At 33.2% G+C, this 23,914-nt stretch overlaps 1 protein-coding gene across 1 annotated transcript in view; it reads right to left on the reverse strand.

Annotated features, from left to right (window-relative positions):
* The window catches only part of HOMER1 (homer scaffold protein 1), a 113,582-nt gene that overhangs the window by 7,956 nt on the left and 81,712 nt on the right, over positions 1 to 23,914 (reverse strand). The window contains exons 6-8 of the mRNA XM_006913175.3: positions 10,374 to 10,530; positions 6,806 to 6,916; positions 6,109 to 6,189 (exon numbers count right to left, since the gene is read on the reverse strand). Coding sequence (XP_006913237.1) covers positions 6,109 to 6,189; positions 6,806 to 6,916; positions 10,374 to 10,530 — 349 coding nt within the window. The remainder of the gene's footprint in view (positions 1 to 6,108; positions 6,190 to 6,805; positions 6,917 to 10,373; positions 10,531 to 23,914) is intronic.

The raw sequence follows: 23,914 nt of genomic DNA on the forward strand, positions 1-23,914 counted from the left end.
GGGAAAGAGAAAGCAGAATAAGCACGTTATTATTGAATATGTAATAGTTTAAAGTAGAAAATATCACAAATAACAAAACAGTGAAATGTTAATATGAACACAGTTAACTAGGAGTATTTTAAGAAAGGTGTAAGTTAAAAAGTAACCACGACAACAAAGTTAAGACCATTTTAAGTATCAAAAGATATAAAAAAGAACAAAGAACATATCATATGAAAGAAAAACTCAAATATAGAATATAGAAATTATTACATAAAATGACAAGTTGAGACCAAACAAAAATCATATCAACAAATATGACTGAGTTTCAGAGCAGAATAAAATATCAGTTTGGCTCACAAAGCACTATCCAAATATATGTACACAACACACAAGGAACATTCACAAAACTAATCATATATTAATTAGGTCACAAACAAGTAACAGTAAGATACATTAAGTATAAATATTACAAAAAAATACTCTGTGATCGCAATGCAATAAACTAGGAATTTATGACAAAATTATAAAATAAACTCTTTCCACCTAGAAATTCATTAGAAAGGCCAAAATAATGGGATGGGTTCAAAATAGTGAAAGATTGTAATACTGGTAGAAAATGTGGCAAAGGAAGACTTTTTTAATGCTAAAAGCCATAACTCACAATGAAAATATAATAATTACGTTTAACACAGCAGCCACCTTTAATAAGTATAAATTATAGGAGATGTACGGAGACAGATAAAAACACACTATAAGAGATTTTAATATGCCATTCTCGGTATAGGACAAAAAAAGTAGAAGAAAAAAAATGGTAAGGATAGAGAAGACATAAATTACAGAATCAATAAAGAGGCTTTATAAAAACTGATCATATATTAGATCTCAAAAAAATCTAGCAGTAAATTATGTGAAGTAGAAATTATGCGAAAAAATCCTTGTGATCACAATGCAATAAAACTAGAAATTAACTAAATAAAAAATATAAAAAGGCCCTTCCACCAGGAAATTAAAATACTTTATTTTAAACATCTCTTGCTTGAAAAATAAAACCAAAATTACAGAATTTCAAGAAAATAATGACAATGAAAACACTAAATATCAGAATCTATGACATACACTTAAAGCAATGAGCCAAGAAAAATCTATAGTTTTAAACACATATAAATAAAAGTAAAAGAATGAAAGATGTTTAATCTCACTCATAACATGAGATACACAAATTAAAATTACCGTTTTTTATCAATTGCACATTGCCAAAAGTTAAAAAGTATGAGAGCACATTTCGTCAGTGAGGCTGTAGAGAAACAGGCACTAACTTATGACATGAGGGGGAACTGACATAACCCATTATATAGGGGAATTTGACAATATTTAACAGAACTGCATGTTTACCTTGTCACTTTGAAATCTTGCTTCTAAGAATTTATCCTGAAGATACACCTTTAACAATAACAAAATACCTGTGCACAAGATTACTCATTGTAGTCCTGTTGCAGAATACTGGAAACAACTTAAATACCCATACAAAGGGGTATGGCTGAATGAACTATCACACACACAAATGAAGTACTATGCAGCTATAAAAAATGAACAAGATCTCTGAACCGATAGTGATTTCCAGGATATATCTTAGGCGAAAAAAGGAAAGTACAAAAGAGTAACCTAGAGTATGTTACCATTTGTGTAAGAAAAAGGAGGGCAGGGATAAAAACAACAACAACCACAGATATATCTGTTTATTTGTGTAAATAGAAACACCAAAAGGGTAAACGAGAAACTCACTGGTTACCTACAGAGTGCAGATAGGAATGGGGTGGGAAGGATGGGGCTGAAATCGAGGTAGACTGGAGTGGACAGGATACTACTGTTCTGAAGATATCTTTCTGACTTTTGACTTTTAGAACCACGTTAATACTTAAATATTAAGTATTTAAGTATTATACAGGTATAATACTTAAATATTTGGTAAATGCATACCAAAAAAAAGGAAGAATGGAGAAAAAACAAAAATGGAATATAATATGACACAAATGAACACAACTGTTATTTCAAATGAATAACTGAACCAACTGAAGAGGGCGAGTAGAAGAACTAATATAACTAATTTTTGAACACAAGCTAAGGACAAAAAGAATTATACCCATCTCTAGTTACTAAGTTTTTTTGTTTTTGTTTTGCAGTGGTATGAATTAGCAATTCAGAAATTCCTTTCTGTGGTTTCTAGGACTAAGTAAATATATTGTGGTTAGTGGGAATTAAGTTTCTTAATATTGGGAAAAGGAATTACAGATATAAAAATGGGGAAGGTTAGAATGAACTCCATAGTACTGGGCTACAATGGGAGGTATGAGCATGGATTCAGTTAAAAATACACACACACACACAAACACACACACACACTCTATAGCTATTGAAATGGACATAATGTGGCATGTGTACTTCTAGCTCTGTTTATTAAGAGGGCATAAACACAATGATATCTCAATAGCAAAAAGCACATTTAATGACCAGATCTTGGTTTCTAAAAACTAGTCTTTGTTAAAAGAAATTTCTCCTTGGAGAAATAGTTACTTTCAAGGCTGGAGCTAAGAAAATACAAGATAAGCCTGGAAGATCTAGTTGTGCTAAAAACAAGAATTAGTTCTTTAAAAAATGATAGAGTCACATCTATCACTGGATCGAAGGGGTTCCCATTGGCCAAATCTAGGACAATCTGAACATCAAAATAAGTAGACAGGATAATGTAATGCTGGATGAATCCTGGACCAGAAAAACAAATTTAAATTTTGTTATAAAGGAAATTATTAGGACAATTATGAGAATTTGAATAAAGTCTTTAGACAAATAATTTATTGATTTTGATGGCTATGTAGGAGAATGTCCTTACTTTCAAAAAAATGCTCTTTAAAGTATTTAGAGGTAAAGGAATATCATAGTTGCAAATTATTCTCAAACATTTCAGGAAAGAAATAGTATGTATATTTACAGAGAGTTCCAGAATGATATGTATGTATGGCAAATTGTTAACATTTGAGGGATATGAGTGAAAGGTATATGAAAATCTTTGTATTATTCTTGCAACTTTTTTATAAGTCTGGAATGACTTCAAAATAAAAAGTTTAAAAAGAAAATGGAGAAACAAAATCATTTCATATAGTGAGTGGTAAGTGCTACAAGAAAAATAAAACAGTGATATTAGAGTATCTGGGGCAGGGGCGGGGGGCTGCAGAGCAGTGCAGGAGAGAAATTAACATGTAAACCAAGACCTAAATTACAGGTAGAAGCCAGACCATTTGAAGATCTAGGGGCTTAAAACTCCAGGCAAGGATATTCGATGAGCTCTAAGGTAAAAATGCTCTTGTAGCATTCAAGGTACAGAAAGATGATAAATGACCAAAACATAGAAAATTATTCAGTCTTACTTGTAATTAAAATAATAATAATAATAAATAGTGAGCTACCTCTTTATTTTCTATCAGATAGTAAAGATGGGGGGAGAACAATAACCAGTGTTTATCCTGCCTTTCCAGATGTCAATTTCTCAGCATGAGAAATTTCAAAACAGTGACACAAAGTAATTCTCCTTTAAGAGTTCATTTTTAAGAAACAGAAAGGCAAAAAGATTTATGTTAAAAGATTCATTATGACATTATTTATTATAGCTAATGTTGGAAACAACATAAATTTCCATCCCTGTTGAAATGTTCAAAGAAAACTATGGTACATCTATACTGGAGAATATTATGCAGCCATATGACATATATGACATATGCAGCCTATGCCATAACGTTCGGTTAGGAAAGCAAGATAAAAAAAAAGGTATCTATGTCTCAGGTAAAAAAAAAAAAAGTTATTCAAACAGACACTGAAGGGAGGAACTGCCAAATCCTGCCTTTAGGATAATGATACTATGGTTCTTTTTTCTTTTTTTGGCTGTTACATTTTTCTAATTTTTTTTACAATGAGCATGTTACATTCACATTTAAAAGAACAAAACAAACTTGAAAATTAGAAAAATCTTATCATACCATTCTTAATTTACCCATACCTATGAATTTGCTATCCATACTCATACCTACACAATCCAATTCTATGTACTGCAATTTCAGAAGTTCCTCCACCATTCAAGGAACTTAATGATCCCAATTTTCTAGACTGAATTTATGATTGGATGTTCAAGTATGTTGGGACTTTTGATAAACAGATGTTTATGTGAAAGGGGCCAGGCTATAGAGGAGTAACTTACTTTAAATAGAAAAAACAAACAAACAAACAAACAAAAACAAAAAAAAGAAAAACAAAACAAACAAACAAACAGGTTATTTCCATGGCTTTAACTTTTAGAATTTGTCCTTAGGTTTTCTGAAAGCTTCCCTGTCTTGTTCCAGGTAGGTAGGTTATTTTGATAAGTATTTTTTTTTTTGATATTCACAATTCCAGGTGCCAACTATAAATTTTAATTACTGTTCAATTGGTGATGAAATACATTTAGAAGTTTAATATGAATAAATCATCTCTTGGTTTTTCTAGGGTAACATAAATGTATATATAACTAAAAAAAATTTTTAAAGAATTGTTAAGAATAGCTTGGATGCTTGGCTGCCTAAGCAGTGTAGTAATGCAGAAAGAACAGAGACTTTGGAATCAAAACAAATCTACGTTTCACTACTTTTCAGCTAAGTACCTTAATTAAACTTGTTAACACCTCTAAACTGCTGCCTTCCCTTTGAAAATGGGGATACCACACCTGTTACTGTGAGAATTAGAACTGATGTATGTAAGAGTTTAGCACATGCCTGAATCAGAGCAAGTATTGAAAAAAATAGTAGCCGAAATCAAAACAAACAAAAGACAAAACTAGATTAAATTTCCCCCATATTTTCCAGCCCTGATTGCAAGCTTCATATTTTAGTTCTATAGCAGGATTTCTCAACCTTGGCACTACTGACATTTTGGGCTGGATAATTCAATCTTTAGCAGCATCCTCGGCTTCGACCTATTAGTATCACTGCTCTAACTGTGAAAATCAAAAATGTCTCCATACCTTGTTAAATGTCCATTGGGGCACAACACTGCCCCCCAGAAAACCACTAATTTACACAGATGATTAAAATTTAGAAACACTTAATAGGGTAAACCAAAACAAGTCACCTCATTTTTCCCAGGCTGCTGAAAGTCAGTGATAAGAGAGGGAAAGGGAAATATTTCATTCCATATAAAGACCCCATTTTCTTTATGAAGGCTCTCTATTGTCAGAGAACTTGACTGCCTCCACTTAAATAGTGGCTGGACGAGTTAGCCTATCCAAGCCTGTTTCCTCACATGATTCGTGCGGATTACGTGCATAATATAAGTGTTTCACGTAGTGTCTGGTTCATAGTAAACACTCAATAAATGCTGCCCATTCTTATTATAATCTAGGTACTCCTTCCAATCCTGGGCTTTAAAGTCCCACCTTTCACCCCTTACCCTCAGTTCCCTACTCCATACATACTCGTATTTCTAGTCGAAACCCTAAATTGGTCCTAAACTCTAAATCGGTCCTTCTTGAGGCAGCTAGCCACAGGGATGTAAGAAAAGTATCTGAGCTGGTAGGAATAGACTTTGCTAATAAATCTGGAAAAATCTTCCCTAACTATGGTTGACTACCACTGACACAGAATATATGTATGTCAATTAGAATCAGGAAGCATGCAGAAAATAATAAGTAAAATTAATTAGACTGAAGAAATAAAAAGAGCACTAACTTGATGTTGATTAGGGCACAACTGCTTTAATTCATGCATTAATTCAGTGTAACAAAAATGAGCAGAATTTCTAAACAGAATGAAACCATTTGAGAAATTTTCTTTAAATTCAAGATATTTTTTATGTTAAAAAGTAGAAATATCTAAAATAATTTATTAAAGACAATTTATAAATGACTACCTATGATGATCATAAGCTATCTAGATGAAATTAAAGTCTAATTTTTGAAAAATTAAAGATTAAGCATAAATCAGAAATCCTTGGAAAATAAAAATAACCAAGAACCTACATAATGGAGTTTCAGAAGAAAAGTCACTACTATGTGAAAGAATGACTGATGACTATGTAGAAATGAATAAAAATTTTATTATATCTCACCTGTAATTTCTGAGTCAAAGAGTCCCTCTGTTCTTGTAGTTCTCGGGCATTATCAATTTCTTGTTTTAATCTTTCTATTTCCTAGAAAATAGTAGAGCAATGTCTTTAACAACAACATTTAAGCAATATTGAGGCAAGAGAAAGCCCCATTTTCCCCTGAAATTACTGTCCTAGTCCTTAAAATGATTTAAAGAACATTCCTTCATACTCACTTTTAGAGAGGTGAATTCATCTTTATAGGCATGTTGTCTAGTACAGAATAATCTTAAGAAACAAACAACTCTAAATTGGTAGCATTACTTAGAAAACAACAAGCTGAACATTTTAAGGTTGCTTCAAGTTTTGTGGATGTAATTCTTCCCAGGATAGTAAATCTTTTCACTGGAAACCAGAGAAAGCAATAGCTTGTAAAATTCATATAACTTCTAATATTTTTCTGTTAATCATAGGAATGTAACTCTCATACAGAAGGCAAGAGGCAGTATCTCAGTCTGATTGCCTCATCATAATAAATAACAACAGAAACAAAGATGGGGAAAACATAAACAAGCTTAGTATCACTTAAGAAAAATTCCATCCTGAAAAAACCTCTACAACCTTACCTTATTCCATAAAGTACCTTGAAATCTGACAAAGACTCTTAATGTTTGTACACATATTTTAGTTAGATTACAGATGAGTGAAAAGTAGCTAATACCTCTTCCTTCACTTTCAGTGTCTCTTCCAGTTCTTGTATTGTCTGATTTAATTCTGTCTTATGAGTATGCACTGCGTTTGCTTGGCTACTAACACATTCAAGCTCAGTCACCTAAAATTAAATGAAAACACAGATTAAATTATATGACAATTTCAAAGGATTTCTTGCTGAAGAGATAATAAGTCTTTGATAGGTGAATAACAAATTTTGAAGCAATATATGAAAATTAATTTGGGAAAATATTAAGACAGGGTTTAATGGATAAATAGATTCTTTAAAGATATGAACTTAAGACAAAAAAAAGAGCAAAAGAAATAACTATGTACATGGCTTGGTCATGAAAAGGCTAGGAAAACTTAAATGATTAGTGACAGTAGAGAACCCTTATAATAAAAGTCTTTAAAAATTTCTTCTGAAAACACATTCAAAATCAGATATAGTCATCTGCCTTCCATCTGTAGCTTTCAAATTAAATTGGGCTTTGAAAACTGGCCTTGCAGAAGTGAGAAATTTTTCAAATACATTTCCAAAATGTAAGAGAATCTGGAAGAAAAGATATGCTTAAAATACAACTTAAATCATTCAATACTAGAATAGTGTCTCTTATAGCAAAAGACAATTCTTCTGTCAATATGAATTTACTGAGGGCCCAAATGACAACATAACTTTTAATGAGAACTTGCTACTTTTTGAGAGAACAGAGAAGAGAAGGGCCTTGTTTCTAAAGGTTATACCACTAGAGAACAGTCAAAATACTCAGAAGTCAACATAAACACACACACAGCTCTTTACACAGATCTTATGCATTTTGACTGACTAGAATACAACAAATTCTAGAATATTAAGGAAACAGCAAATCTCAATCCCTCACATTTTCTGAATATTGAATTAACGTCCACTTTGTCATTCTACCTCTCATATCATTTTCTTCCTTTGTATTCATGTTCTAATAGCCTTGCACAAATCCTTATCATCCAGGCCTAAAAAGCAATGAGCTGCCAGTGGACTTAATTATAATCTTTGTCTATTTTTGTGTCTTCTGCAAACTGCTAATATTCATCTCTCATTGTGTGACTCCCACATTAAAAGCCTTTCAATGGCTCATCTTTTTTTACAGTATCAAATCTAAACCTTCAGGTTCTCCATCCACTCACCCCAAATTACTTAACCACCTCATCTGGCCAAGACATGCAGTATGTATTTCCAAGTAAAAGCAGGCAAGTCTCCTTGTCCTAAGAACAAACCATATTCATACCCACCTTGTTGACTTACCTAGACTGTCTTCTCTTACCTCTGAAAACCATCCAGGTCTTACCAAACCCTCAACTCTCAGCTCAGAATGTACTTTCTCCTATCTGTTAAAGCACTCAAGGGTCTCCTGTCCTCTGGCCCATAAAACTGAACATCTGTTCAAAAATCTTGAGAATTATTTTTTATCGTTTAATATATGTTAGTTTTCTTTGTCCAATTAGATAATAAATTCCTTATGGGGAGTTCTAGTTCTGATAATAATGAAGTAGTTTTTATTGGATTAACTTTCCCACAGATAACAATAGCAAATTATGAGCAAATTTTTAAAATCCACTGTTTGAAGGCCCTGGTTAGTGATCAAATTGGGCAAAAGACTGAAAGAAACATCACATTGGGTGAGATGCATATTTACACATATTTTTGCCTCAAAGCAGGCTGTAGTCTGGCTATGTTGCTTGACTAGGACTCAAGCAAAAACCTGTGCTCATATTTCCGTGTGGAGCCTGAGGATATTGGGTGCCTCAGAATAACTAGAACATCTAGAAACTGAGGGAATTATATAAAAGAAAGCCCCCAAATAAGTATTTAGACTTCCCTCAAATCTTTGGCTGACCCCTGACTAAATACGCACAGGAGTCCAGAGAGAGTGGGAAAAAAGCTGGAAGGCTGAAAAAGCTAAGCTATAGTAGTGCTCACCACAGAAAGGACACTTTGAAGTTTGAGTCCCACCAAACTAGAGGACCTTGGTAAACATCTCAAGCTTCTCACTAAAACCCCAGAAGGGTTATTCCTTAGAGAAAAAGATTTCCCAGGACTAAAGGATTCACCCTAGGATTAAGGGCAGAATTGAAACAAACCAACTAATAAAGCCTAAATCCACTCCTCCACAATTTCAGCATAATTTACAAGTAATTTAATTGCTTGCTGAAACAAAAATCAACACTATTCAGAGGAAGCTAACAGAATCTAAGGGTCCTACAGCATCTCATTTACAATGTCCAAAATACAACTGAAAATGACTAGATGTAAAGAAAAGAGAAAATGCAACCTGTAGCAAAGAAAAAAAAAATCTGTCTATATATAGACATATATAAAAGGTGAAATAATTGTTGCCAGTACATTTGTAGTACAAAAAAAATGCTCAAGGAAGTTATTTAGGCTGAAGGAAAATAATACTTGATGGATATTCAGATCTACAAGAAGGAAGAAGAACACTGGAAATTATAAATGCATAAGTACATCAAAAGATTCTATTTCTTAAATTCCTTACAATTTAATCAACTCTAAAGCAAAAACTCCTTAAGGGCACAGATTACACAAAAAGGAAATATGATATCTCCTCAATGAATATTTATCGGCTTATGAGTTAATTATCATGTTAATTTTTTATTGGTAAAAAATACATAACATAAAATTTATCATCTTAAACATTTTTAAGTGTACAGTCCAGTAATGTAAAGTATATTCAAGTTGTTGTGAAACAGATCTCCAGAATTTTTTCATCTTGCAAAATGGAAACTATACTAATTGAACAACAACTTTCTTCTTCCTCCTCCTAAGTTAACTTTTATACTTAGGAGAGAATGATATTTGTGCAAGTTTCTTACTCTCTCTCTGGTCTCTATTCCATTTCTATCCTTCTTCTCCTGTCATCCTGGTCCTATTACATCCTTCGAATTATGCTCTGGTACTAATCAGCCCATTTCCTATGGTCTGTGGAGTTTACTTCTGTGTTATCCTTTTTAAAAAGGGAAATTAATGGTATCTGCCTCCCATTAGGTGAATGCATATGCTTTGAATTTTAAAAATTCTTTATAAGTAATTGTTTGGGCTTCTAATAGTAATAGTATTGGGATTTCTGATTTTTCTTTTTCTGCCCCATATTTCTAATATTATCGAATTTTATGAAGAAATTCTACTTCTATTTTTCAAATTTTTCTTTCTTTAAAAACAATAAAATAAAAGCATTTTGTTAACTCAGTGAAATTACATGTCAATTTAGTGTCTCGATTTTCACTGGAATTGTACAGAAAGAAGAGAATAACTTACCAAAGATCATACAGCTAATAAGTGACAGAAAAGGAATTTAAAATCATGTCTTTTGATTCCAAAATATTATATATTATTCATTCTCATTAAACTATGGAAAACATCTTTCTTAGCCAGTAAGTCCACATATACTATAACCCACACATATGTTCTGACAACCAACAAAAATCTCCAAAAGGTGTCCCTGTGCTGAATCTACATGTAAATTTCCTCTGATCAAGGAAATCTGTTAGTCATAAATCCCTAGGGACAGCAGCCCCAAACTTACCCGCTTGTGTAGACGTTCTGCTTCCTCTTGATACGCAGCGAGTTGCTGTTTCCATTGTTTCACGTTGGCAGTAGACTCCAACAGGGCTGCGGTAAGTTTGGCATTATTTCCTTTGAGGGTAGCCAGTTCAGCCTCCCAATGTTTGCTGATTGCTGAACTAAAAGAAAAGAAAAGTCTATCCATTACACTGACAGCACTGTTACTTTGAAAGGACAGCAGTACTCAGTTGTATTATTTGGTTTATAGTACATGAATGTTTCAAAGACAACCCCAAAAGAATAAAAACACAAATATTTCACTGAAATGTTCTTAGTGAAGAAAACTTACAAGAGAAGAAATACTAAAAGTACCAAAGTAGCAGGCTTAGTGTGGAATAGTTCCATAGAAGAGTTTCTACCCATTTTCTTTTAAGGAATAAACATTATACCTTGAAAAATATCTATAAACAAAAGCTGTACCTTCTGAAATTACTATTATTTCATCTTATTCAGAATTTTAAAACACACAAAACAAAAAAATTGCTGTAATAAACTAATTTCAGTTCAAGGCTAGACCTAGAAACTGTTCTAATGACTTAATTTGATAGAATTCCAGTATCACTTAAAGAAGAAACTAAAGCAAGAACCTTTTTCCTCATTTAATGTTCTACTTGATAAGTTACCAAAAGTTAAGTATCTCAACCAAAACAACTTTCTATTACAAACACAACTTTATTAGTTGTGGAGACCCCTCTCTTGATAATTCCTTTTTTAACTTTCCAATGAAGAAAATAATGATCTCATTTGAAAGGAAAAGGTGGTTTCTCTTCCTAATTATTGAACAGTTTATTCCTATTAGTGAAGTCTGCTAACCTTATCCCATCACTAACTAGTGATGATAGCTTTCTTTAATTGGCATTTTGGTTTTTGATAAGTCTGCATCACAGAGGTAATGCTTTCAAAGACTGTTAATTTTATAGTAATTTTAATATGTTATAAAAAAGAAGGCATAATTTCTATCATCAAAATTTCTAAAGCTTATCATATCAGCATTACAAGATCATTTCTATGGTGTTTGCCAAAAATGCATAACTCTCATTATAACTATAGAAAACATCCTATAAACCCAAACTGAGGGACATTCTACAAAATAACTGATTGGTATACTTCAGAAGTGTCAAGAAGAGGCAAGACTGAGAAAAAAATGGAGGAGACTAAGAAGAAATCATTTTAATCCAATGTGAGATCGAGGACAGTTTCCTAGAACAAAATAAGGACATGGGTGAAAACTGATACTGTAGTTTAGTTAAGACTATTGTATCAATGTTAATTTTCTGGTTTTGATCATTATATTATGGTTATGTACGATGTTAACATTAAGGGAAACTGGGTGAGAGGTATATGGAAGTTTTCTGCACAGTTTTTGTAATTTTTATATCTTTAAAATTATTTAAAATGAAAAGTTAAAAGATTTTATAAGGTTTACTAAGAAAATTTCATCAAAACAGAAAAGAACAGAATCAAATAAGTTAAGCTATTAATTTAACAACCCATTTCTATCCTTAAAAATAAACTTCTTTTTATTTCTTCTTTTGTGAAATGGTTTTCCAGATTCAGATTTTCTGAGCAAAGCATGCACCAATTCACCTGCTCTAACTGAATTACAGATTTTTTAAAACCACTACAGAGATGAGTTTTATTTAAATAGACCTTTCAATCTGACTATGAAAATCTTATTGAACTAACTTAAACACTTGATATATGCAAATATCTTTAACCTCTTAAAAATTAAAAAAATGATTTTGAATATTTATAAAATTCATTTGTCAAAAGTTTCATAATTATAAAGACTACCTCATGTCTTCATAGTAGGAAGAACAAAAAAGAGGGTGTTTTGCATTTTATTTCTCTGGGTTTTATTTTATAGGATATAGGGGGCAAAGTACATCAAGAATTTGAGAACTCAGCCTAGTTTGTGATTATTTAAATAATTATTTCTGTGATTTTAAATTTGGCTGTCAACCACTTTGATCTCAGTTCTTCATATGCCAAATAAACAAGTTAGTCAAGATCTACACTGTCCAAATGTTAGCCATTAGCGGCATGTAGCCATTTAAATTGCTCAAAATTAAATAAAGTTTATTCAGCTTCTCAGTCTCAGTAGGCACATTTTAAATACTCAGTACCTACACATGGCTAGTAGCTACCATACTAGACAGCAAAGATATAGAACTTCTCATCATATCAGAAAGTTCTCCTGGATAGTGCTATCCTAGATGAGCTCTACATTTTGGACAGATTTTTCAATTCTATGTGTTACAGACTGAATTGTCATACCTCCCCACCCCCAAAATTAATATATTGAATTCTTAACTCTCAGTACCTTAGAATATGATTATATTTGGAAATAAGGCCTTAAAAGAGGTAATTGAGGTTAAATGGGGTCACTAGGGTTGTCCCTAATCCAATGACTGGTGTCCTGATCGGAAAAGGAGATTAGAATACAGGTATGCACAGAGGAAGATCATGTGAAGACACCAGAAGAAGACGGCATCTGCAAGCCAAGGAGAGGTCTCAGAATGAACAGCCATATCAATAACTTGATCTCAGATTTCTAGCCTCCAAAACTATATGAAAATTAATTTCTATTGGTTAAGTCACCCAGTCTACATATTTAAGGCAGTCTTAACAAACAAACTAATACAAACAACTTTTAAAAAATCCACACTGTAATGTATCTGTGATATTGTGATTTATAATACATGTTCTGGTCTTTGTCTATGGTTCCTGGCTCACAGCTCCCAAAACCCGTAGAATTTCCTAACCAATAAGAGCAATGGAAACATCTTGTGTGGTAGTATTTAGTCTGTTGTCCTTAGTCCCAGAAACTGCTTCAGAGCAATAAAGGTGACATGTGTGTCTTGTTCCTCATAACAAGACCCTTTCAAACCACAGCTGAATTTATGTTAATGACTTTTGGAAATCCCCAAAAGATGGGGGGGCTGGTTGCCAGGGGAACCAACCATGAACAGAGGGTTGGGATTTTCAGTGCCACCCCCATGATTTCTGGAGAGGGTTTGGAGGTTGACTCAATCACCAATGGCCAATGATTTAATCAAGCATGTCTTTGTAATGAAGCCTCCAGGAAAACCTAAGAAGATGGAGTTTGCATAGCTTCCATGTTGGTGAACCAGAATGCATCCATGTGCCACAGTGCTGGGCCCCAAACTCCACAAGGACAGAAGCTCCGGAATCCCTGGATGAGGGGAGAGAGTCCACCACTGTGAAAAAGCCACAAGATGTGACCAGGAGCCTTCTTCTCTGTGGGAAAAAAGCCCTATGCCACTGGGAGAGGGGCAGCAAATCTTGTCACTCCCACCTCGAACACTCCTAGATGAAGACCTGTTATTGCTAGGGGGAAAAAAAGTAGAAGAATAAAACTCTATAACCCTGCAGGAGGAACAGAAAACACAGTCCTAGTCTCAGACTGTTAAGAGTTCCCTAACTTTGGGGAATGGGGTAGGAAACTCCTGCACAAGACCTTCAGCTACAAAGGCTGAATTTAGATGCTACTGGAGGAGGAACAGGATGACTAAGAGAGCCCCATCTCTGAGATCCTGGGACACAGGGCCTGCCCAAGATTGCAGGTGGATATGAACAACAAAGCACCCTACCCTGTCTCCTACTACGAAACTGACAGCAGCCTTCTACTGGGGGAAGCTCAAGAATCTAGAGATAGAACCCATCAGAGGCAAAGGTACACAGAAAAGACCAAATGCTGAGGGTGGAGCAGAGATAATGAGTAAACCATCTAGCAATCCAACCCCAAATCTAAGCAAAAGGTACTGCCAGAGGTGTTTAAAACCAGTGAGGTACTCATGGTAACCATAGCAATAACAAATTCACCCCTGAGTAGACTGGCTTAATCCCCATACTATTAGCCTGGCAGAAAAACAATATTTACTCCATTTCCAGGAGTAAATATTATTTACTTTTACTGTAAATACTATTTACCTTTATTTAATGCTTTATGTTTGACATCCAGTAAAAAAAATTACAAGACATACCAAAAAGCAAGGAAAAACATCTATTGTCAAGAAAGAAAGCCATTGATACTCAGAGAGGACCCTGATGCCAGATATCTCAAACAAGGAATGTAAAATAACTATGTTAAAAGCATAAATGGAAAAGGACACATGCATCTCCAGATTGTAAATTTCAGCAAAGATGGAAACTGGAATGCTAGAAATGAAATGCTAGAAATAAAAACCATGATAACAAAGATGAATAATGCTCCTTGACAAGCTCATTATTAGACTTGACATAGCTTCATAAAAATCGGGGATTTTGAAATCAGACCAATAGCAATTAGCTAAACTGAGACACAAAGAGGAAAAATAAAAGAAAAAGGGTATCCAAGACGTGGGGCAGCAGTATCGAACTGTCTAACAAATGTATAACTGGACTCCTAGGAGAAGAGAGAAGAGGGCAGAAGAAACATTTAAAGAGCTAATGACTGAGAATTTTCAAAAAATAATAAAAGACATTAAAACGCAGATCCAAAAAGCTCAAAAAATATTACATATGGGAACAAAAATAATAATTATAATAGGTTTCCCACCACAAACTAAACTTTCCAGAAGAGATTGGAGTGACAGTGCTGAAAGAAAACAAATCTCAACCCACAATTCTACATGCAATAAAAATACCTCTCTAAATGAAAGTGAAATAAAAAATTTTTCAGACAGATAAAAGCTGAGAAAATTCATTACAAGCAGACACTTATTATAAGGAATATTAAAGGAAATTATTAAGGTGAAAGAATATGATACCAAATAGAAACTTAGATCTCCACAAAGAAATGAAATTATCTGGAAATTATTACAATAATTATAAAAGGTCCAAGGCAATTCAAAGGAGAAAAAAGTCTTTTTAAACAAATAGTGTTCAAACAACTGAATAACCATATATAGAAAAAAGAATCTTGACTCATATCTCATATCCTGTACAAAAATTAACTCAAAATATAAAACTATAAAACTTCTATAAGAAATCATAGAAGAAAATCTTTGTGACCTTTGGTTAGGCACATATTTCTTAGATATACAATATAAAAAGAAAGATCCACTAAAAAAACTGATAAAAGGGATTTCATAAGAGTGAAAAACTTCTCTTTGAAAGATACTATTAAAAAACATGAAAAGATTCTAGAGTACAAGGATGTATCAACATATCAAAATAAATCAAAGTAGTATACCACATTAATAGAATAAAAAGAAAAAAAACACATGATTTCTCAATTTCTGTAGAAAAAGCATTTCAAAAAATTCAACATGCTTTTCATGCTAAAAACACTCAATAAACTAAGAATACAAAGAAACTACCTCAATATAATAAAAGCCATAGATGAAAAGCACACAGCTAACATGGGACTCAGGTAAAAACCTGAAGCCCTTTTCTCTAAGATTGGAATCAAAACAAAGATGCCTGCTTTTGCCACTACAAATTCAACATAATACTGGAAGACCTAGCTAGAGCAATCAGGCAATTAAAAGAAATAAAAGGCATTTAAATGGGAAAAGAAATAAAATTACCTGTCTGCAAATGGCATGATCTATAAATAGAAAAAGATTTCAAAAAAAAAAAAGCTGTTAAAACAAATAAATGAGTTTACCAATGTTGTAGGATACAAAAATCAGCACACAAAAAAATCAGCTGCAATTCTATAAACATTGAATAATGTGAAAAGGAAATTAAGAAAACAATTGCATTTACAACAGTATCAAACAGAATAAACTACTGAGGAATAAACTTAACCAAGTTGCTGAAAGACCTGTACATTAAAAACTATAAAATGTTGCTGAATGAAATTAAAGAAGACATAAATAAAACAGGAAGATATACCCTGTATATGGATTGGAAGACAATATTGTGAAGATGTCAATACAACCTTAAGTGATCTACAAATTCAATGTAATCCCTACCAAAATCCCAACAGTGTTTTCTGGAGAAACAGAAAAGGCAATCCTAAAATTCATTTGGTATCTCAAGGAACTTTGAATAGACAAAACAATCTTTAAAAAGAACAAAGCTGGAGGTCTCACATTTCAAAGCTACAGCAATCAAAACAGCGTGGTACTGGCATAAAGACAGACATATAGACCAATGAAATAGAGTCCAAAAATAAACTCTCACATATACGGTCAAATGACTTTACATATCTGATCACCATGACCATTCAGTGGGGAAAGAACAGTCTTTTTAACAAATGGTGCTGGGAAAACTGGATATCTACATGTAAAAGAATGAAGTTAGTTTAGGCTTGTGTCTCACACCATATATAAAAATTAACTAAAAATAAATCAAAAGACATAAACATAAGAGCTAAAACTATAAAACTCTTAAGAAGAAAACATAGAGGAAAAAGCTTTGTGACATAGAATTTGCAATGATTTTTTTAGATACGAAATGAAAAGCACAGGCGATAAAAAGAAATCGATAAATTTGGACTACAGCAAAATAAAAAAAGACATCAAAGAATACAATCAACAGAGTGAAAAGGTAACTAATAGAATGGGAGAATATACTTGTAAACCATATATCATGATAATGGGTTAATATCTCGAATATATAAAGAACTCCTACAACTCAGTAACAAGAAACACACAACTTGATTGAAACAGGAGCATAGGATTTGAATAGACATTTTTCCAAAGAAGTTATACAATAGCTACTAAGCACCTGAAAAGAAGCTCAACATCACTAATGGTTAGGGAAGTACAAATCAGATACACAATGAAAGACCACCTGATACCATTAAGATGGCTACTATCAAAAAAAAAGAAAAGAAAGAAAAAAGAAAATAACAAATGTTGTACTGCAGCACTGTTGGTGGGAATGTAAAATGGGGCACAGCTGCTGTGGAAAACAGTACGGTAGTCCAAAAAATTAAAAATAGAATTACCATATGACCTAGTGATTCCCCTTCTTGATATATATTTAAAAGATATTTGTACAACAATGTTCATAGAAGAATTATTCACATTAGTCAAAGGGTTGCAGCAACCAAAGTGTCCATCATTGGATGGATAAACAAAATGTGGTACATGCATACAATGGAGTATTACTGAGCTTTAAAGTGGATGAAAATTCTTACACATGCTACAACAGAATGAACCTCGAAGACATTATGCTAAGTGAAATAAACTAGTCATAAAAAGACAAATACTATACAATTCCACTTATATTACTCAGAGTAGTCAAATTCATAGAGACAGAAAGTGGAAGGGTGGTTACAAAGTGCTGGGAGGAAAAGAATGGAGAATTATTGTTTAATTCAGAGTTTTATTTCACAAGATAAAAAGAGTTCTACAGATTGGTTCCACAACAATATGAATATACTTAACATTAATGAACTGTACACTTAAAAATGGTTAAGATGATAAATTTTATATTATATTCATTTTATAATAATTTTTTTAAAAAGAAAAAAAGGGTACATACTGTATGATTTCATTCATATGACATTAAGGAGAAGGCAAAACTATGAGGACAGAAAACATCACAAGTTGCCCAGGGCCGGAGGTAGTGAGAGAGGATGACAACAAAAGAGCAGAAGAGAATTTCAGGGGTAGTGGGTGATGACAGAATTCTTTACCAAGATTATGTGGGTGGCTACGTGGCTGTGCAAATTTGTCAAAACTCATAAAACTATAAAGAAGGGGTGAATTACTATATATACACACAAATTATACTTCAATTAAAACATCATACTACTAAAAGGAAAAAAAAAGGCTTTCTAAGCACTCCTCGATATTCTGCGACTGTAAGATTACAAATAATAAGAGCTGGAAAGTCAAGTCTTCTTGGACTGGGTAGAATGGTCTCTAAGCTGTTCCATTCATGTCTGTATTTGTTGGCATGGGAAGAGACTGGGTGGGCAGGAAACAGAACAGCTGTGATACAAAAGAGAGTCAAAAAAAAAAAAAGGAAGGAGGTGAGAGCATCTGGAGATGGTGATAAAAAGCAGTAGGATTTAGGGATATGCAAAGGAAAGGAATGGATCATAGACGAAGCATAATTAAAATTGGTTTTGGGCAGGAAAAAATTGAAACAATGCCTCCGGAACAGGACAGAAAAAGATGAACGTACAAAGTTCTTAATACACTGTAACTTCTTTACTTCATATCCATGAACATGTCTTGGGCCTCTCATACATTAAGTCGAGGTTCAGCCACAGATAAGCAGTTCAATGAATTCTCATTAACCCTTTTCTTCCTTGACTGCAGATCCCCAAAATACTGCACATTGTGCTTTAACAAGGAAATGTTGAAAATTATCATATCAAATACTTTTACGCATATAGTACAAGAGTACGATCAATCATAACAATTTAAGACTTAACAGTCCTGAAATGAGTACTATAGGAGAGCAGTTCAATGCTACGTTTTTGTGTTTCTACATTTTCTTATACTTGGTTCCAAGGAAAATAAATATTTGTTTTAAAGGTTATTTTGCAGTATCAACCAAAATTGTATCTTTGTCTGTTGGTAAATTTTAATCTTTCAGAATATTCTTGCTTCCTCTGCTTTGGGAGCAGTTCCTTTAATGGTATCCATTTTTCTAGAGCACAAAGTGAAAAACAATTTAGGAAACAAAATGTTTTTAATTTTTGTCAATCTGCTTGTTTTCTCTTTATAGCTTCCTCACATATTCCTTTCACTGTCTACTTTATTAGAATACCCTAGTAAATTTCAACTTACAACGAATTCCAAAGACTATCCTAAAGGAAGTTCTATATGGAAGCTATCTCAATTATCTCAGATGTGTTCAGCCCTTATATATAATTTTAAATGCTTTGCACACTTTTGTAATTTTGAAGAAGCAATGTTTTCTTTAATCTACAACGCTAAGATATCATATTCCACCCCTATTAGACTGATTTTTAGCAGTAATTAATACCTTGGGATTAATTCTGATACCAAAACTTTAAGTTAGCATTTTTACATTTCAAGAATATTGTTAAAAAATATTGGGGTTCTCTAGCTCTTAGTTTGGTTCCTTTTAACAGGTACAGTAATAGTTTCACATTAAATAAACTGCTCACAAAGAAACCATGAAATCGTTTAGCTGGCGACACCAGTGAGTCAGAAAGACACTGAAACATCACTATGATGTCATGTCTGAAGGCTGGAATAAGGGTAAAATAATTCTTTATTCTTGTGGCTGTTTGGCAAAGTTTCCCTCCAAAAAGGACTGGTTGGTTTCCTGTTGGCTTCAGATCTAGAAGTCAGATGAGGGAGTTCGAAACACTCCAAAAACATCATTTGAAAGGTTCCTTAAGCTGTAATTCCACAGTTTTCCTTTATCTAAATTCAAAGTTCTGAGAGAAAGTAGTAAACGTCATTAAATTAGTTATATAAAAGCTAGAACAAGTACTTCAAAAGTACTACCTAACAAATAGACTATCTAACAAGAATCTAGTGCATGAGCAATACACTTAAACTTTAACCTGCAGAGCGCACACCATATGCCAATGGCCAGTCGCAGAATTTAAGAAACCTGCCTCTCTTCCATGCCTCCAGGGACCAAGATCCACCATCAGTCTCTAGAATGGTAGCCCTTTGCATATACTTCCTAAGCATGTTAATTATGTAGAACTGTGAAAAATATACAGATAAGCTTTTAAAAGAGGATTTAAAAACAGACTGCAATAGGCTTACTTCTCGACATTATTCTCAGTACTGGTGGTAAGGTCACTCCCTATCTATGAAAGTAAAAGAGCTGACTCAAGCACCTCCCAATACTGCCTTGTCTCAGGATCTGCCTGTTGGTTTCTCCTCACTCTCCCTCAACACCTGTGAATACAGAAGCAATCAACATGGACTTCAACCTACGTGTGTGTCACTTTCTGGGCTAGGTGCTCTCATGTCCAACGCCTGTTGGCCTCAAGCTAGTTCCATTTGGAAAATAATGCTTTCTTCAACAAGTTAGGATCTAAATTTGTGTTTCTTTATACAATTTCAGTTATCCTTTCAAAGGACATAAATACTTCTTAAATGAAAAGAATAATTCTGCATTGTTTATCAACAGTATTGTCCAAAGGACTTCAATGGGTAGGAATTTTTGGTCCTGCCAGGCAAAAAGCCTAGTATAGTAAAAGATTTTTCTAACAGATATAGCTGAAAGCTTTAATTCACCTAAATGTTTAACAAGGTGTCTCTCGAGGCTTACTGTAATTTTGGCAACTCCTATGGTTAACTTCCTTATCCTTAGGATCCTGTTATCAGATGGTGCCATCGTTCTTGTTCCTTATCCTCCTGTTGGTATCTGCTTGTAAACGCCTCCTCAGACTCTTGCTTTCAATATATGCCTTGACAATCCCCCAAGTCTTCCTTTCCAGCTCACATTCCTTCTCTGACTCACAATCCATCATCTTTGCACATAGCCTGGTGTGTCTGGATTAACATACAATATAGAAACTGATGGCTACAGGTAAACAAAGGAAGGTATGTTTGTTCACTGACAAAGTTTAAAGACAGTCCCTATACTGAACTGGAAATAACCTGGTCATATCCTGGGAAACAGTGTTGAGATGTGAAATGTAATTTAAGTATTAAAGCTTTTAATAAATGGTGGCTTGGAAGAAAATCTCAGAGACAAGAATAAGGTACTTTTTAAAGAAACACTGTATCACCAATATCGATAACCCAAAAAAGATGATAATGGATTGAAAAATGTGGACATATATTATAGTGTCAAACAGTGAATCAGAAGAGCTGGACTCTGAATATTATGAAATTATAGGAACATCTTAAACCATTTATCTTACGTATTCACAAAAGTGTTACACAGATATATTGATATTTATGTCTAAATAAGTCTGAAAGAGTTGTTATAGTCAGTTTAACTGACAATATTTTTTTCTTGGTAGTATAAAATAATCTGAAATGAGATAAAATAGCATCAAAAGCACTGAAATGAGATAAAATAGATTTTCACCTAGCTCTGATAAATAAAATGAAACACCATTGACTTTTCTGAGGAAATTATAAAATTAATCTGAAATTAATTACTTCAAAATATATAATGCATGCCTTTATCAGTCTATAAATATAAATTTGAATTGTGAAGAATATTATTAAATGTATACATTAAACAAGAACCAAATGTGAAACAGTGGTTAAAAGTATAAGCTCAGGTACACTTAAAACTAATATAATGTTATATGTCAATTATGTCTCAATTAAAAAAAAAGCATAGGCTCAGAAGTCTGTTGACTTGGCTCGAATTGTGGCTGCACTCACTTGCCAGTTATGGGATACTGGGCATGTTCTCTAACCTCATTAGGTCTCAGTTTCTACATCTGTAAAATTAGGATTAATACCAACTATCATCACTGGGTGACTTTGAGGAATAAACAGCCCATATAAAAGAACCCTTGAAGAAAGAACATAATAAATCCTCAAATGATAGTACCTTCTAAAAGCACAAGCAATAAAGAGCCTTAAAAGAATTTTCAGTGAGCTATGAAAAAGCTAAAAAAATTTAACATTAAATACTTTAAGGAAGCTACTTTTAATTAGTGATGTAAATAACTTAAATAAATGTAATTTAAATCAAACCTGCATCAAGTATGCACTCAATGAATTCTGTCATCCTTAGGTACTATAGATGTATTATTTATAGTAAGTTTAAACTTTTGGTATTGACTTCAGAACAAATATAGCAAGTTAATGGAAGAGTTAAGAAAATAAGTAAACAGAAATGATTCTTAAAAAGTGGTAAGGCTGATTTCTGATTGTGAGAGGAGAAAAGGAAAGATAAAATCTGAATCTAAACGACATTATGTTTACCTTATTAAAACATCCTGCACTTCAGGCAGTTTCCTATTTCATTTTAGAGGGCGCAGAAAGTCTAGCTTTACCGTCAACTTTTTATTAAGGGACCCATAAACCCACTAAAAAGCAGCTTTTAGAAATTCCTTGGCTCTCAAAGCTGTGCTCCCAACAGTAATGGAAGCTTTTTCTACATGCTAGAGTAGCTGTCACTGGAGTAGATAGCTCTGGACTGTAACATCCCCTAACATCTGTGTATTGCCTGCCTGGCCCAGTACCTTGTGTGGTCTTCACCAGGTTCCTTAAGATAGCTGTCACCAAAAATGGCAATATAAGATACCACAGGAGGTCCCAATTTTGCTTCTACTTTTTACTCTCATTGCAGGTTCCTGCCCATGATGATCTAAAACGTCTATGAGATTCTCTTTGAAAATTTAAAGTAGCTTATATTTTCTAAGGTAGGAGGTAAGGATACCAAATTCTTGATGAAAGATATTTATTTGTGAAAGGCTCAAACTACTTTACAGGCATTTTAAATATCTTAATGTTTTCCCTGCATCAGTGAATTTGGAAGGTTTGGTACAGGATCTAAGGGGAGTAAAAAGCTATTCAGTGCTAGTTTGTAGGTGAGAATTTACTCAAGATGATACTGTAAATTATGCATCTACTACCTTCATATAAGTCAATATTTGCATTGGTTTTCCTTTTATAAAACTGATCAGTGACTGAAAACTTTCTTCAGCAATTTATTCAGAGCATGGTATTAGATTATCCTATTGGGGAGATGTCTTCAGGGAAACAAGCTTACATGCTACTAACTGAAGAATTACGTTTCTCTCATCTCTTATGAATATACATCTATCTTTTGCAAAGAGATCAATTAATTTTAAAACTGCCTTTTTAATTTGTAAGGTAATAGCACTATAATCATTATACTTTATTCAAGACAAAAATGAATATTTGTTTCTGTTCAACTATAATATGATTTAATTTTGGAGACTAAGGTGCCTCTGTTTTCTTGCAAAATAAGTCACTTAAGGAAAATCTATCCTAAAAATTGTTTTGCACACTATTTAGTATTATTGGGGGAAAACATTATAAATAAAATAATAGAAATGACTCTCAGTACTGACAGAATGAAAAAAATGCTATTAACAGAGATTCTGCCAAAGCTAAAACTGTGTGGGAATATGTGGATAATTTTACAATAAAATCTCTATTTTCCAACTTCTTGCCATGAAAACTTTTTATTCTTTTAGAAGTCAGTTATAATCAATAATTTAATAGATCGTTATTTGATACTCAGTATCAGAGAATTTTGCATTTCATTTTAAATGTTTTTAAAGAGGCCAGAGTCAAAGACAACTTCAAATTACTTACATGTTCGAGTTACAGTATGAACAATATTTTACTTGAACACATATTTATATTATGTTAGTTGTAGCAGATCATTACCAACCATTTAATCACATATCATTTTGTAAATAATATATGCAAGTAGAGTCCGTGACCAAAAGCATTTGAACTTTAAGGAGGAAGAGATGATGATAATAAACTTTAAGGAGGAAAACATGATGGCAAGTGAATATAGCTCAGAATTAAAAATAGCTAAGTCCTCCACTGACTGGCTATTATCAAGAGAAGTTTTTTTGGTTTTCCGTCTAAGGCCTGCTCATCAGCCTGGATGGAAGCCTAAGTCTTATATAATTCTGAGGACCACGTTTAC

The sequence above is a fragment of the Pteropus alecto genome, unplaced genomic scaffold (genome assembly GCF_000325575.1).
Source record: "Pteropus alecto unplaced genomic scaffold, ASM32557v1 scaffold20, whole genome shotgun sequence".
In the NCBI taxonomy this organism is placed as follows: domain Eukaryota; kingdom Metazoa; phylum Chordata; class Mammalia; order Chiroptera; family Pteropodidae; genus Pteropus; species Pteropus alecto.